The sequence below is a fragment of the Colias croceus genome, chromosome 19 (assembly GCF_905220415.1).
Source record: "Colias croceus chromosome 19, ilColCroc2.1".
Lineage (NCBI taxonomy): Eukaryota > Metazoa > Arthropoda > Insecta > Lepidoptera > Pieridae > Colias > Colias croceus.
The window spans coordinates 3,594,783-3,609,310 of record NC_059555.1 but is presented as its reverse complement, the minus strand read 5'-3'; the positions used below and the strand labels follow the sequence as shown (position 1 = coordinate 3,609,310).

General features: G+C 30.5%; 1 protein-coding gene across 1 annotated transcript; it reads right to left on the bottom strand.

The window, feature by feature from the left end:
- Positions 1 to 1,812: 1,812 nt before the first annotated feature.
- LOC123700346 (elongation of very long chain fatty acids protein AAEL008004-like) lies at positions 1,813 to 13,282 on the bottom strand. The gene is made up of 7 exons (XM_045647536.1): positions 13,152 to 13,282; positions 6,902 to 6,978; positions 4,096 to 4,286; positions 3,408 to 3,548; positions 2,942 to 3,047; positions 2,263 to 2,396; positions 1,813 to 2,043 (listed from the first exon to the last, which is right to left on the bottom strand). The coding sequence occupies exons 2-7, from the start codon at positions 6,960 to 6,962 to the stop codon at positions 1,876 to 1,878; spliced, it is 801 nt and encodes a 266-aa protein (XP_045503492.1). The 5' UTR covers positions 6,963 to 6,978; positions 13,152 to 13,282; the 3' UTR covers positions 1,813 to 1,875.
- Positions 13,283 to 14,528: the final 1,246 nt, after the last annotated feature.

Sequence of the window (14,528 nt, the reverse complement as noted above, 5' to 3'; positions counted from 1 at the left end):
TATTACATATTTTTCAACATGTTCATTATCCATTGATGCAGGTGTATTTTTAAACTTATAAATATTATGAAATTGTGGAACAAATTATTTTATAACGCATGAGTATGTCAATTCAAAAATTGTGGAACAAATTAATTTATAACGCATGAGTATGTCAGAGGCGGTCATTAGATCGAAACGATAGAATCAAATTCAGATCTTACTTTTACCTAGGGTCAATGTACCACTAGCTGACCAAGCGCCAATACATGACCAAAATTCAAATATACGCGCCAATTAAGAAAATACGGCAGCCCCAGATGATAGTTTATTGTTTTTTCTATAAAGCAACATCATCTATAAAATAAAAACAAACCTTGCTGCTAATGGTCAGAAATATCGACATTTTTTCAACACGAAGATGTAATTAAGTAGGTAATCACATTTTTTACTAAGAGTTTTTATCGGGAGTTGATTGGGAAATATTAATTTATCTTGAATGCAATCGATTACTCTTTATATGTCTTTTTATAGGCATAATGTTGAACCCTTAGGTTGAACCATTCTGTTATAGACTTTCGGCTTCATTTTTGGCATGAACAGTTTTTCATGATTTTTAGCGGCCTGGTTATCTTTTGGAGCAACAAAAACAATTTTTCGCCTATTGTTGACCAGTATGGTCAGCTCTTGGTTCTTTATATTTTGCTAAGAAAGACTTGCTTTTTTTGTGCATATACCTAATTTAACAAACCATATAAGCCGTCTAAGTCCTATTCCAACACCAACAATGCATCTCGAATCAACATAAACTTCAGTCAGTCATTTCCTTGAACCTCCTTCGCCCAAATTAGTAGATTTAATAACTAAAATGCAACAGCAAATAAGCCCAGCTTTTGGCAAACATTTAATATGGCCTTCTGATTCTCCGTTAAAAAAGAAGACTGTACGCTTGCCCTTTGCTACAACTTCCAAGAAATGGCAAGACTACTGGGTGTCGAAGGAAAAAGAGAAAGAAGAAAAGATTGTATGGTACGTAGGTATAGTCATTAAGGATTAATAACAGTATTGTAAGAATGATTTATAACATTTAATAAAATAAACTTCAATATAAATACAGACTTTTTTTATTTATTAAACAAAACTAATATTCGAAGAAGGACATTTTGTCCATTTTGAAAATGGTCAACTTTTAGAGCAATGATGGTCAGATATTGGTGATCAGTGGTCAGGTATTGGTACTTTTAGCAGAAGTAACTTTCAGAGTAGTTTTCATAAAACCTTTAAAGGTTATCAAATTGATACTAAGAACAATAGTTGCAGTGACTATTCAATTATCTGTGTCCCAAAAATAACATTGAACGTAAAACAAATAACCCGTTTTTTATATATAGCTAAAGATAAAACCGCTTAAATGGTCAACTAGTGGTACATCAACCCTACTTAAATTATTATGTACAACGTACTGCTTCTACAAGTATAATATTTATTTAGTACCTAATTATCCGCTTAAATGCTCAAGAATTGAATATATTAAGTATACAAGGCGATATATAATATATTATTAATAAGTTATCTGGATAATGTCAGTAAAAATAAATAATTTGAAATTTCTTCAGTTTAAAAGTGAAATCTATAAAAATTAAAAATATTTTTTATAAATTTAATAGAAAAAGTATTCGATCTCAAGGCAGGATTCGAACCCGCATCTTTGGTGAAAGCATCTGAATGCTGTAAAACGTTTAATCAAATTCAGGAATGTATTTTAAGATCTGAAGTTCTGGTGTTATGCGGAGTGGGTAATTCACCTAGATAGTAGAAAATAAAACAAAAAACCAATGTATAATAAATATATTTAAACTATCATTACTTTACAACATTATCCTAATTTGACTACATCTACTGTTTCTTCTTCTTTAGAATGTATTCCTTAACGTAGAAATCAGAAAATAGGATAAGTATAAAAATGTTGTGTGGTAAGAATACATAGGCAACCCACTTGGGGTATCCGCAAGATGGCTCGAATATAATGTGGCCGAAGTGCAGAATCAACAGCAGGAACTGCAACTGAAATTAAATAATATAGAGTTAAAAAGAGCGTGTGCGCCGAGTACGTACGTTTCAGAAGTGAAACTTCATAGACAAGATTACCCCAATGATGTGACGGAATTGCCAAGACGCGACCTTGAATTTTACTCTTAACGCGACATTGAAGTTTCACTTAAAAAAAAATATGTATGCGGTAGGATATTTTTCGTTTACCTATGCATTATTATTTATACTTACAATTTGTAGTTGTGTGATGTATTTCTTCCACCATCCCTGGACCCACTGCGGCCTTAATATTGAAACCAAGTAATACGAATACATAACCGCGTGTACTGCGGAGTTTATGAAGCCCAACATTATACCGTGTCCACCTAAAAAAATATTTTAAATAAATTATTGTCAAAAAATGTTTTGGTATAAATGATTAGTCTAGAATCTATCTTAATATATATATAAATCTCGTGTCACAATGTTTGTCCTCAATGGACTCCTAAACCACTTAACCGATTATAATAAAATTCGCACACCATGTGCAGTTCGATCCAACTTGAGAGATAGGATAGTTTTTATGAAAAAAAAACGTAAACATGTAGGTACCACGGACGAAGCCGGGGCGAAAAGCTAGTAGATCATTAAAGTTCAATTGTCGAAGGTAAAACTTGAAGAAGGTAGTTCAGAATTTTATAGATTTTTAGAATAAATATGTAAAGTTTGAAAAAACCGGTAATTGTTTCGTAAATTGCTATAAAGCTTAGATCATTAAGTAACTATAAAGCAATTTACGAAACAATTACCGGTTAATTTATATTAATGCACATTTGACAAATACAAGGATGATTACCAAAATCATATAAATCATAATCATATACATAAGTACATTTTATAAAATATTAATTAATTTTTATTAACAACGTACCTGGCACATATTTCGTGCCGATGTACCCAAGGAGGCACATGCCCAAATGATGGTAGACGTGCAAGAAGGACACGTGAGAGAATTTCTTACGTAGTATGAAAAATACCTGAAAAATAATATATAATGAAAAAAGTAACTAATGTATCGTTATAATTTATTAAAAAAAAACACTAACTTAGCACGTCTTAACTACTATAATATGTACCTACACTAGCATAAAACTCTGGATCTAATTTTTATTCCTACCTTTTCACTTATTTTATACACATTTCTATTACAATATAGAATTTCTAAATATAATTGCACAAAACGGAAACAAAACATTTCCTTATTTTCACCGTCACCCAACAAAAGAGGACATTCTATGTACATCGTCATTTTTTAAGGAAAACTGTTTAGTATGATTAAACAGCCTTTGCAATCAAGAATCAAGATCGATCTTATAGAGTAATAAGTAATTACTCACAGTGTCTAATAAATCAACTATCTTGATAAAATAGTACAGCCACACTCGTTCAATGATGAGTCTTTCCACCTCATTATCATCGTAATTAATCTTTTGACACCACACACTGTAATAGCCCGGCAGATATAACCAGGTGATACACTGTAATATATTACAATCATTATTAAGTATTCAGACATTTTTTTTATAAATACATTTATTAGGATTAATTCTAGATTCCGAATATTTACAATGATTACTAGAAAATTCCGCTTAACCGGACAGACCTGAAAGCCACCTTAATATGTTTTTAATGATAAACTAGATCTAGTATCTGGTAATGTTAATATGTATCACTTAAAATTCATTTGATTATATTTTTTTGCCTTCAATAAAGTCTCTTCTAACGAAAAATCAACAAAAAATAACAACGCGGTTGCCTGAAATCTATTTAAATTAAATTTTTGTTAAAGTTGGCACCAACAGTTGATCTCACAAAATATGAAGAAAAATTACGTAGAGTTTCTTAATGTTTCTTGATGTTCAGCTGTTATTAAGCGATGTTGGAAGTTGGAACACCATTGCGTCTAGAAAAGGTCATTCATTAAGCCCCTTAAATGTAGGTATATTAATAGTGTTTTTCTCAATATATGTATAATATGTGGGCTGTGGCCTGTGACTTGGCTGTGACCCAGTATTTCTCCCTTACCTGAAATGTCATATGTGCGCATAGACCTATCTGCATTAGATTATATGCAACGATGACCCATTTCAAGTTATAGGGTTGTCTATTCGCCATATATGCAGGGCCCCATACTTTTACAAACCGATGGTACAAGAACATTATTGTCATAATTGGTACGGGATTGGCAACCAGCCAAAACTTATTTGTTCGAGGATCTGAAAATTATAACGATTTTAATGCATCTGCAAAATTATAACGATTTTAATGCATCTCTCTAACTGAATCTGCGACTTCATTCGCGTGGAATTCTGGCTTAGTGTTACACTTTTAATTTACACTTTTAATTTACTTAGGCAAGTTTCTTACTCGTGATAATTTCTAATTCACGTTTTGTCATGACTCCGTAAATGTTAGAGGTACATCAGAATAGCTCTATTTTGTCTCTTCGCTAAGTTATAATACATGCACAATGCACATAAACCCTATTTACATATATTTCCATGAAAACTTTCATTAGGTACTTCCGTATTGTTATATAATGCTCTTGAAGGTACCTACCTAACATTTTTTCAATTTTTTTATATTAGCAACTTCATTGGTAATGAGTAATGACTAATGACACAATGAGATATAAGGATTAAATAATGAGAAGGTATTTACAAGGTTTTTCGTAATGATAAAAAAAAAGTAATTTGAATCTCGGCCCCAATTATACTTACTTAGCAAAGCTATAATTTTTTTTTGTGTCTTGAGTTTAACATTGAGCGATACTGAAACTCTTATCCAGAGAATTTGCATAGATTTTGCATAGATTAACCATTGTATAACAAATAAAGTTTTTTAATAAGTACGAATGTAAATCTAAGTAAGTATACCTTGTAATTTTTCGTCGTTTAAAGCTGATTTTTTAAATCAATTTTTTTCACCTTAAAGATAAAAACTTATAAATTTTTTTACATAATAAATACATACAATAAGTTTAAATTAATAGCCTTAATAAAAAACTTTAAAAGAGACGTTTTTAATCATGTAGCAGTACTAGGTTTAAGCTTAATTTTTATAACCTACGTCATACCTACTTGAATTATCCGCCAATTTAGCATCATTTATTAATCAAGTAATAGATAGGGAGGCGAAGAGGGGAATTTTCTGCAATACTCGAGCGTGGCAGTTTAAGATATGAGAGATACCTTAGACCTAATAGAACAACCTTGTTAACTATTTAGCTCTTTAAGTAGTGACGCGCGCCCAGGATAGACGATCAGATTAGTAAAAAAAAATCGATAGTCTGAAATACTCGAGCGCGTCAGATTAAGATATTGGGGGTTGATTTTAGTGTTTTAAAACTAAATTTAACTAATCTGACGATAAGTCCTTGACGCCGCCAAGTTATAGGGTCGCGAACTTGTAAAAAAAAAACGTTAATCCGGCATTCTCGAGCGCGATTGTTTTTATTTTTATTTTGAAGAATATAATCTAAAACTTACTAAAAATACAAAATCTGCCGGTTTCCGCGTGACCGGAAGTCTGGAGGAGCCATTTCGTCTTCCGAAAACGATACGATACGATACATTTTACAAAAAAAAAGTTTGAATAAACAAAAAAGGTTATTTTATTTTACACAAAAAAGGTCTCTTTACATTTTTGTCCAAAGTTAAAACTTTTTGACTTGAAGCATCATAAAAACTCAAACTCCCTGTTTTTTGAGTATATCTCGAAAACTGAGGGTGTTAAGAAAAATTGATATGAAATAACGATGATTTAAAAAAAGAAACTCTCAAACCTTTTTCGGTCAGATTAAGAGAACCCACCAACATTTTTGTCAGATTAAGAAAATATGCTTTCAGGAGACCGAGATAAACCTCCCCTATGAAAATCTGACGCGCTCGAGTAAATTTTTTTTTTGTGCATTTTTGACGAATTAATATGCCTAGCCCCACCACGCAAACCGGCAGATTAGTATACCGTTGTTATCAGAGGCACTTGGGGCATACGTAGTATGAATATCTGACGCGCTCGAGAATGCCCCAGTAACTATTTTTTTTACATTTTTGAAAATCCGTACACGCCAAACCCACCGCTAAAATGGTTTTTACCATAGAAGCTTTTCTTTTCGAAATTATTTTATCTATCGATTTTGATAAGTCTCGACGGCGCCGTTTAATTACGCCATTTAGCTACCTCGCCTCCCTATCTATAATTTTTTCACTGACATTACAAAATAAACATTAGTTTTTTGTTAAATAATAATTTGTGGCTGACCACAGATAAGAAAAATACCGCGTTTATCTGCAATTTTCATTATCAAACATTCAAACGACTATTGTATTGTGTGCAGCCTGTAGGTACCTCCGTAGCTACATATTTGAATATGAGAATGATTATGCTACTGTTTTCACTTTAGTTACCACGTCAATTTGTGGAGTTTTGTAAATAAAAATGTAAAACAATTAAAACGAGACTTTACAGTACCTACTTATAATAAAAGTCGCAGAGCTAATTTCACTACACGTCGTGGGTACCTATTACTGTATACGTAGTATATTATTATTAGTCTGTGCTATTACCTAGATTAATAAGACACATAACACCGTGTTATAACTATGTATCTCAATTTTTTATGTGACGTCAGAATAAGTATTTTGTATTTTTTATAATTTAGCATTTTCAGTGCAAAATACTAACATATAGTACCTACTCATATAGAGCTAACAGATTGTCTAGAAATTAATTCACATTGAATACTTAGTCCCTGACTTGCGCTCGTATTATTTACCATAGTAATGGATTTTGTTAATATTAATGCGTAGTGTATTGAACTATCCTTTACCTGCGAGTTCATCGTTAACATACGTGTAGTATTTCGTCACATTGTTGAATAGAGTCCCCATGGTCGGTCTATCACGTCTGCAACAAAACAATAAGATTTATCATCGACAAAAAACATAATGAGTAAAGCGATGTCTACTGTATAGTGTACAATGTATGCACTATTGTAACTTAACGGAATTCAATACATATTAAAAAAATATAATAGCTATGTTGGTATTTAAGGCTTAGGATGCAATACGACCCGATAGGAAGCGTTTAATTTAATAATAAGTAAAAAAATTTAATACATGCAGTCCGCATCGAAAATGTGTTTCAAGTAGTAGGTATATATTTTGACTTATATAGTCATATATTTAGTACCTATATTGAGTCAAAATCTCAAAAAAGCTTATCTTGATATCTATAATCTATCTACCTATCTACCTAAGCTTTCCAACATACCTCGAACAGACAGATGCAGCGACCGATACGAATAGGCAATAAAAGAGTTCATGAAACATTGAAATAAAAAAAACAATTTATCTAAATTTTTAAAATGCTGGTGTTTTCACTATAAACACAAAACACTAGTCTAGCGCCTTGACCTATGATTATGTAACCCAGGAAATAAAAGTTGATAGAAACTAAAGAATTAGTAATAAGGTCTAAATAAAAGATTCATTCAACACTGGTATGTGACCTAAGCACCTATGAGCATAGCACATTACATGTGTCTATTGAAACAATTAAAAACGAAAACGTGCAAACAACGAACATACTCCAGAACCTCCGATATAACCAGTTTCATGAATGCATAGAAATTTTACAATTACCTTTATACGAACGGATATTATCACATTCCGGCAAAATTTGAACGATATTACTTTGCCTACTTATACATAACATGCCCTTGTGTATTGGAAATCTTTGTATTTCATGCGATGTATATTGAAATACAAACAATTAGTTGTAAAGTGTTTAATTATTTATATTTAATTTATTTTAAAAGTTATTTCAGTTAGTTCGATTATGCATAGCTTGCATAGAGTGGCAATTGGTTTTAAAACGAAGGATAAATACTTGGTATTGTTTTGATTTATACTAATTCAAGGGATATCTAAATCTTGTATTTTAGGGTTATTTATTTTTCTCCAACGTACCTTTTTGTTTTCCCACAACAGAAAAACAATTTTTAGTTTTCTTGTAGGTAATGTGGTAGAATTACAGGAATAAAATGTAACTACATATTTAAGTTTACAAAATAAACTAACTAGGTATCTCTTCAAAATATTTTATAATCTACTTACTATATGAATATGTATAATAAGTACTTACAAAGTTTAGTGATACTAGTGCAGTATAAATTAGACTATCAAAGAGAAAGCTTTTAAAATACGCTCTCTCCGTTCCGCTATGAGATGGGAAAACTCGATGGAAATTGAAAAAACATACTTATCGAGTATCATTACAAATTTATAAACTCGATCTTATTTCAACTATCCTTTAGATAATTGAAAGTTAGATAAATGAAATATGTAATCCATATATCGTTTAATTTACATAAAATGAGTAATTTTTCCTATGAGAACGAATGACTAAATAAATAAATAAATGACTGCAGTACAAATGTTACAACACAAACTGCGTAACTAATTGAGCAAGTGCGAATCATTTGTTAACACACGGCTTATTTACTGAAGTGAGTGGTAAATAGAAGACAAAATATAGATGCAAAATATTGCATTTGTTTTGACTAGAAAGAGCCTAGCTCTGTAAGTACCTAATAAATAAGTATTGTCTGCATAAGTGAAAAGGTTTGACAATTTAACAACTTATCGAATGTATCTAATATAGTTAGGAAAAAAGAGAAAAATGCATTATATTAAGTTTAAACAATAAACGTCTAGTTATCTGTTTGAGGTTTGAGCCACAAGTGTTGCTTCTTCAAGGAATTTGTATAATGTTTCGATAAATTATTATGAAGTGCACGACAATCCTTATATTGAAAAAATTGTTAAAAATAGATAAAAAAAAATAAACTTAACTTTTTCTGACCTTCGTATCTAATAGTTGAAATGAGCATAAGATATGGGGAATGTGGGAGGATGTAAAACCTGTAATCTAATGTGAATATTTTTTTCTTCTAATTAATACTTAGGATAATGTATAAATATTTAAAATATAAAAAATTAAAATAAATTAGCTAAAATTGAATTTTAAATAGAAAATAATAATAATATATAATTTACGCATTGAATTTTAAATAAGTATCTACAATTTACGCAAAAATTGGCAGAGCAAAACATGATCGTTTTATTCGTATTTAAAGAACGAACATAAACACTGACCCTGAGAGGTCACTTGATTTACAGCATTAAATAATTACTTTGCAGTGTTCACCGTTTTGATCCTTGACTATCTAAGTACCTTATTATAAAAGAACTTTAATATCAACCCATCCTCAAAGTAGGTAGTGAGGAAAACTTTCTAAAAAAAATCTAATTCAATCACAAAAGTTTAAGTGGTAGGTACTTGTGGTCTTTCTCTCCGTGTCTTCTGGTTATCGTTCTTAATTTAATTAAAATTTAAGACGATTATCAACCTCATAGCTCAAGAATTCACTAGTAAACTTTAATTGCGGAAAAAACACAAGCGGTTATAATATGAAGGTTGGCAACCCTCGGTTATTAGCGCAAGGTTGCATCGTGAACTACGTCAACCAAAATAACCAAGGATGCGTAAAAGTTCAAAGAAAATTAAGCGCTCCTACATTATTTTATAAAAATAATAAAGTGGTATAATTTAATTAAATTGATTTGATTAATTCACTGTTATTATGAAATAGTTTTGTATATTTAACTATAATAATCAAAATTTATTCAATACCTTTATATCTACATGCTATAATATGTTAATAATATCTAATAATTAATAAATTTTCTGTAAAAAAACGCAAAGGCCAACGTCAATTAAAAATAAGTATGCTCTATCTTGACTCTATCGCGTTTTTACGCGAAACATTTTAATGAAATTTGAGAAAACTTCTTTAGCCAAGATAGATGTAGTAATGTAGTCCCAGGCAAATCCACCTGACAGCGACTAGTATTAATAAAAAATTATAAAAATTACCATATTCAAACAACAAAATACCTGAATATAAATTTTGGTAAGTTTTGGTAAGTCACAGAGATTTCCTCGATTTTCCAAGCCAAAAACAAAATACATAAGTAATTAAGAATATTTTTTTATACATTGCAACCTGAGAGGACGACATATAATATAATACATGTTTTCTTGTATTCAGTGCTCTTAGGGATAATACATGCACACACGAAATTATTATACCCTAATGTTTATAGCCTAAGCCCTAAACTAAAATACAACGTGATGTGTCAAAATTCCTGTGTTCCAGTGCTTGTATAATGTATTGAATGTCTAACAATAAGAATTTTCATTCTACTTGGTGATTACGATGGGTATCGAAAGATTAACGTTTGCTGAGCTCGTAAAAACATTAATATTCATTTATTGTACTTATAATGATTGTACACAAATCTCATATTATTTAATAGCACGACACGGAAATAAAATAAATCGTATATTTTTATTTTAACGATAATTAAGTATATTTTTTAACACAGATGTGCATTTTATACAACGATCATAATTCCCGCTCAGTTTTTATGTTTCGTTTTTTATAGATTTCACAGAAAAATGTTAATATAAAACGCGTCTATGATATAAAAAGGTCCATTCATTTCAGACAAAATATACATAGGTATTATATTTTACAACCATGAAATCATATTTTTGCAAATTATTATCAGTATCCGCACAGTTGCGGATAAATTTTAATCCTTATTAATAAAAAAAAAACTAACAAGCCTTACCCGTGATTTATTGTTATATCAGTAAAAACGATTATATACCAAACAATTTAAACTAGGTACTAATGTGGTTAGTTAATCAAACACGAGTAAGTATATATTTCAGTCCACTGTCATAATTGGTTCACCATGCAAATAATAATTATTATCACAAGCTATGAGTTTTATTACTTGTTAATTAAATCATTAGCATTGTAAAGGAAATTCAGTTCAAGTTCTGCAACGCTAATTATTTATTATTATACTAGTAAGTCCTTTAACAGGAACATAATTAACAATATATTTTAAATATAGAAACACTAATTACTTAGACAATGCAGATAAACAAATAATCTGGAAATGCAATAAGTTTCGTTTTCCCTTAAATTTATTTGTATTCAAAATATTACAACGTCTGTGTGTATACTAAAGCTGAAGAAAACCGAAGAACAAAGTTTCTAACCTACAATTTGCTATAACTGTTCTAGTATATTTTATGTGGTGTTTATCTGATCTTGTTCTAAGTCAGTTCGCACGCGATTTTCACTGCGACATCGAAAGCAAGAAAATAAAGCATCGAATGAACAAAAAACGCAGTACCTACCAGGGGGGTTAAAGCACAGAACTATATATAGTTCTGTGGGTTAAAGCCGTAGATATTATTTGGAGTGTTGAAAAATGAAAGAGCTGTTCCATATGCTTCTCACACTGGAATTATTTATTGCTATTAGACATCATGGTAACCTTCGTCCTTCCCAAATGGTAAAGTTAAGACTTAAAAAAAAAATTTCAGTTTGGAAGTGCACAAAGGCTGATTACCAACTTATACCTACCTACCTACATCAAAATGTAAAATTGTGAGTGCGTTCAATACGTGAACTCCTCAACGCATTCTTAGAACGCATTATACGGAATTTGGCATAATATAAACCTCTATTAATACGCCGATGGATAGTACCTTCAGCTAATCACATTATAAAAACGAATAATATACTTAGAAAATTGAACATAAAATAAATTACAATAATACACAAGTAACAACTGGCAGATAGAGTTCAGTCGCAAAACAAATGGTTTTATAAACTTTTTTAAATATTATAAGAAGTTTCCAATTTATATCTAAATACCACAGCAATAAAAGTACATATTCCTAAAACAATAGATCTGAATTTGGACTTGTCCTCGATGTTTCGTATACTTAGAACTTTTTTGTATTTTGCGTACCCACAGGCCACTGCAATTTGCGCGGTGAAAATCATACCGTAACGGATATTCCATCTTTCCGATCTCTCCAATTATTGTGCGGGTTTCATTTTCAATAATAACAGAGTATCAAAGCTCTAGTCAGAGTATTTTCATTCTAAGTATAGACTTATATTCTCTTGACATATTTATGTAACCGCAACTATGTCTAACTTGCAAATATTTTACGATTGGCGCGAAATACTAAATATTGCAAATTTGCTAAATATTCCATGCAAAAACCAAAAGGTCAAAACGTGTTTGCCAAAACATCTCAAACTGCAAACAGTTAATTGCTTGAAAAACGATTTTTATTATTGGTGTTAAATGGTGATATATTGTGTTCCTAAAATTAAACATTATAATAGTACGCAGAGATCGATAGATAACAAAAAGTTATTAGTATAAATCGATTAAGAATAATCTCGAAGTTATGACCACATCTTAGTCGTTAAGATTTAACTCATAATATATAAATTCCATTTGAACATTTACAAAGTTAGGATAAGTATGATGTTGATTGTACAATTGTTAGATAATTTTGAAAAATCTAGTTTTGGCATACTTAGGTAGTTTTATATTATCTGTGTTATTGGTACGAATTTCTCTCAGTTTTTTGCAAACAATTTTTTATTACCAAGGTAATCATTGAAAATTAAAAAAATATGTAAGTACCTATTTATATGTAAGTACAACTACCATGACACAATTATTTTAGTAAAAGTTTTATGAACGTATTTCGTATAAAAATCTTTTCATGACGTGGTTTATAATTAAAAAAAATGTTTTACTCTTCAGATTTAAGTATTTTTTTATAATTTTAAGTATATATATTAAACTACCTAAGTACAGGTTTTATAAAACTGTTCTAATTATAATCAAGAATTGCATTTTAACTTCACCAAAAAATAACAAGGTAAACAAAATAGTAACCCCTAAATAATATTGATGTAGAAGCAAAAATTACTTAGAGCATTAAGAAAAATTATGTACCTATAAAAATATTGACCGTCTATGAAGGTAGTAAATAAAAAGAAAATTCATGAAAAATGTTCAATTAATAATTGCCAATCTGCACTAGCGATACACAGAAATTTATAATTATAAATTCCTTCACAATTAATTACTGTAAATAATTATTTAACATTTTCGATATATTACCTGCGAAACGCAGTGTGTCGTACGTACCACCTAAACACAGTTAGCACTGGTTTCACGTTTACACAGAACTACGACTCGGTAACGATTAACGAATAACGTTGCTATAAGGAGCTACACCTGTAAAGTCATTAAACCTGATTATTATCACATTACTTGTGAATCGTCCTTGTGATAAAGTCCATAGTGTTTAGTTGAGAATCTGGTTGAAATTGGAAACAATACTGTTTTATCAATGCAGTGTGTTTTTCACTTGGGAGTTGGGGTACCATCACACGTTATCAAAGCTAAGGAATATTATAATATAACATGTATAGATATTCTTCATTTATAAAATAGGCAATAGAATAATATTCTAGTGTACTTAAAAATATGTATAATGTATAGAGCAGATTATACCAGGTATATACATAGTATAATATTATGATAATCACAAACTATTATTAAGAGCTTAATCTGCCTTCTGCAACACGAATAGACACAAAAAAAAACCGGCCAAGTGCGAGTCGGGCTCGCGCACAAAGGGTTCCGTAGCAGCAAATATAATAAACTTATTATGTCAATTTATACACCTGGTGAATGGAGCCTAAACTCTCCCGATATTTTGCCTTGTACTTTTATGTATGAATATTAATATTAATGGCGTATTGCTTGAATAAGCTAATATTTCTCGTAAAAAGTACCTACATTATAAAGATTTTATATCATCGCGGATTTTTAAAGGTGTACAATACTGTAGTATATTTTTTGATCTATCTTATAAGGTTCAGCCATCGTTTTCAGTGTAAGCACAATAACTTAACCAAAATTACAGTTAAATCAACCTATCTCAAAAACTATAAGAGACTAGCGGTCCGCCCCGGCTTCGCCCGTGGTACATATTAACGTTTTCTCTACATAAGAACCATCCTCGTACTTCAAGGAATATAATAAAAAAAGAATTATCGAAATCGGTTCAGCCGTTCTCGAGTTATGGAATTACAACGAAAAGTGGCATTGATTTTTATATATTAGATACTTTGATCAAACCAAAAATCGTTGAAAGAGTTAATTAGCATGCATCACCTCTATTTTTTTTAGAATTTTATACCCCGTAGTTATAAAAATAGAGGGGGGGGGACATACTTTTTACGACTTTGAGAGCTGATATCTCAAAAACCGTTCACTTTAAGAAAAATGTTTTTTAGAAAACTTTATATCATTTTAAAAGACCTTTCCATTGATACCCCACACGGGTATGTACATCGAAAAAAAAAATTTCATCCCTCAGTTACATGTATGGGGGGCCCCACCCCCAATTCTTTTTTTTTACTATTTAGTGTCATATTTTTGTAGCGGTTCATACAACACATATTCCCATCAAATTTCATCACTGTAGTA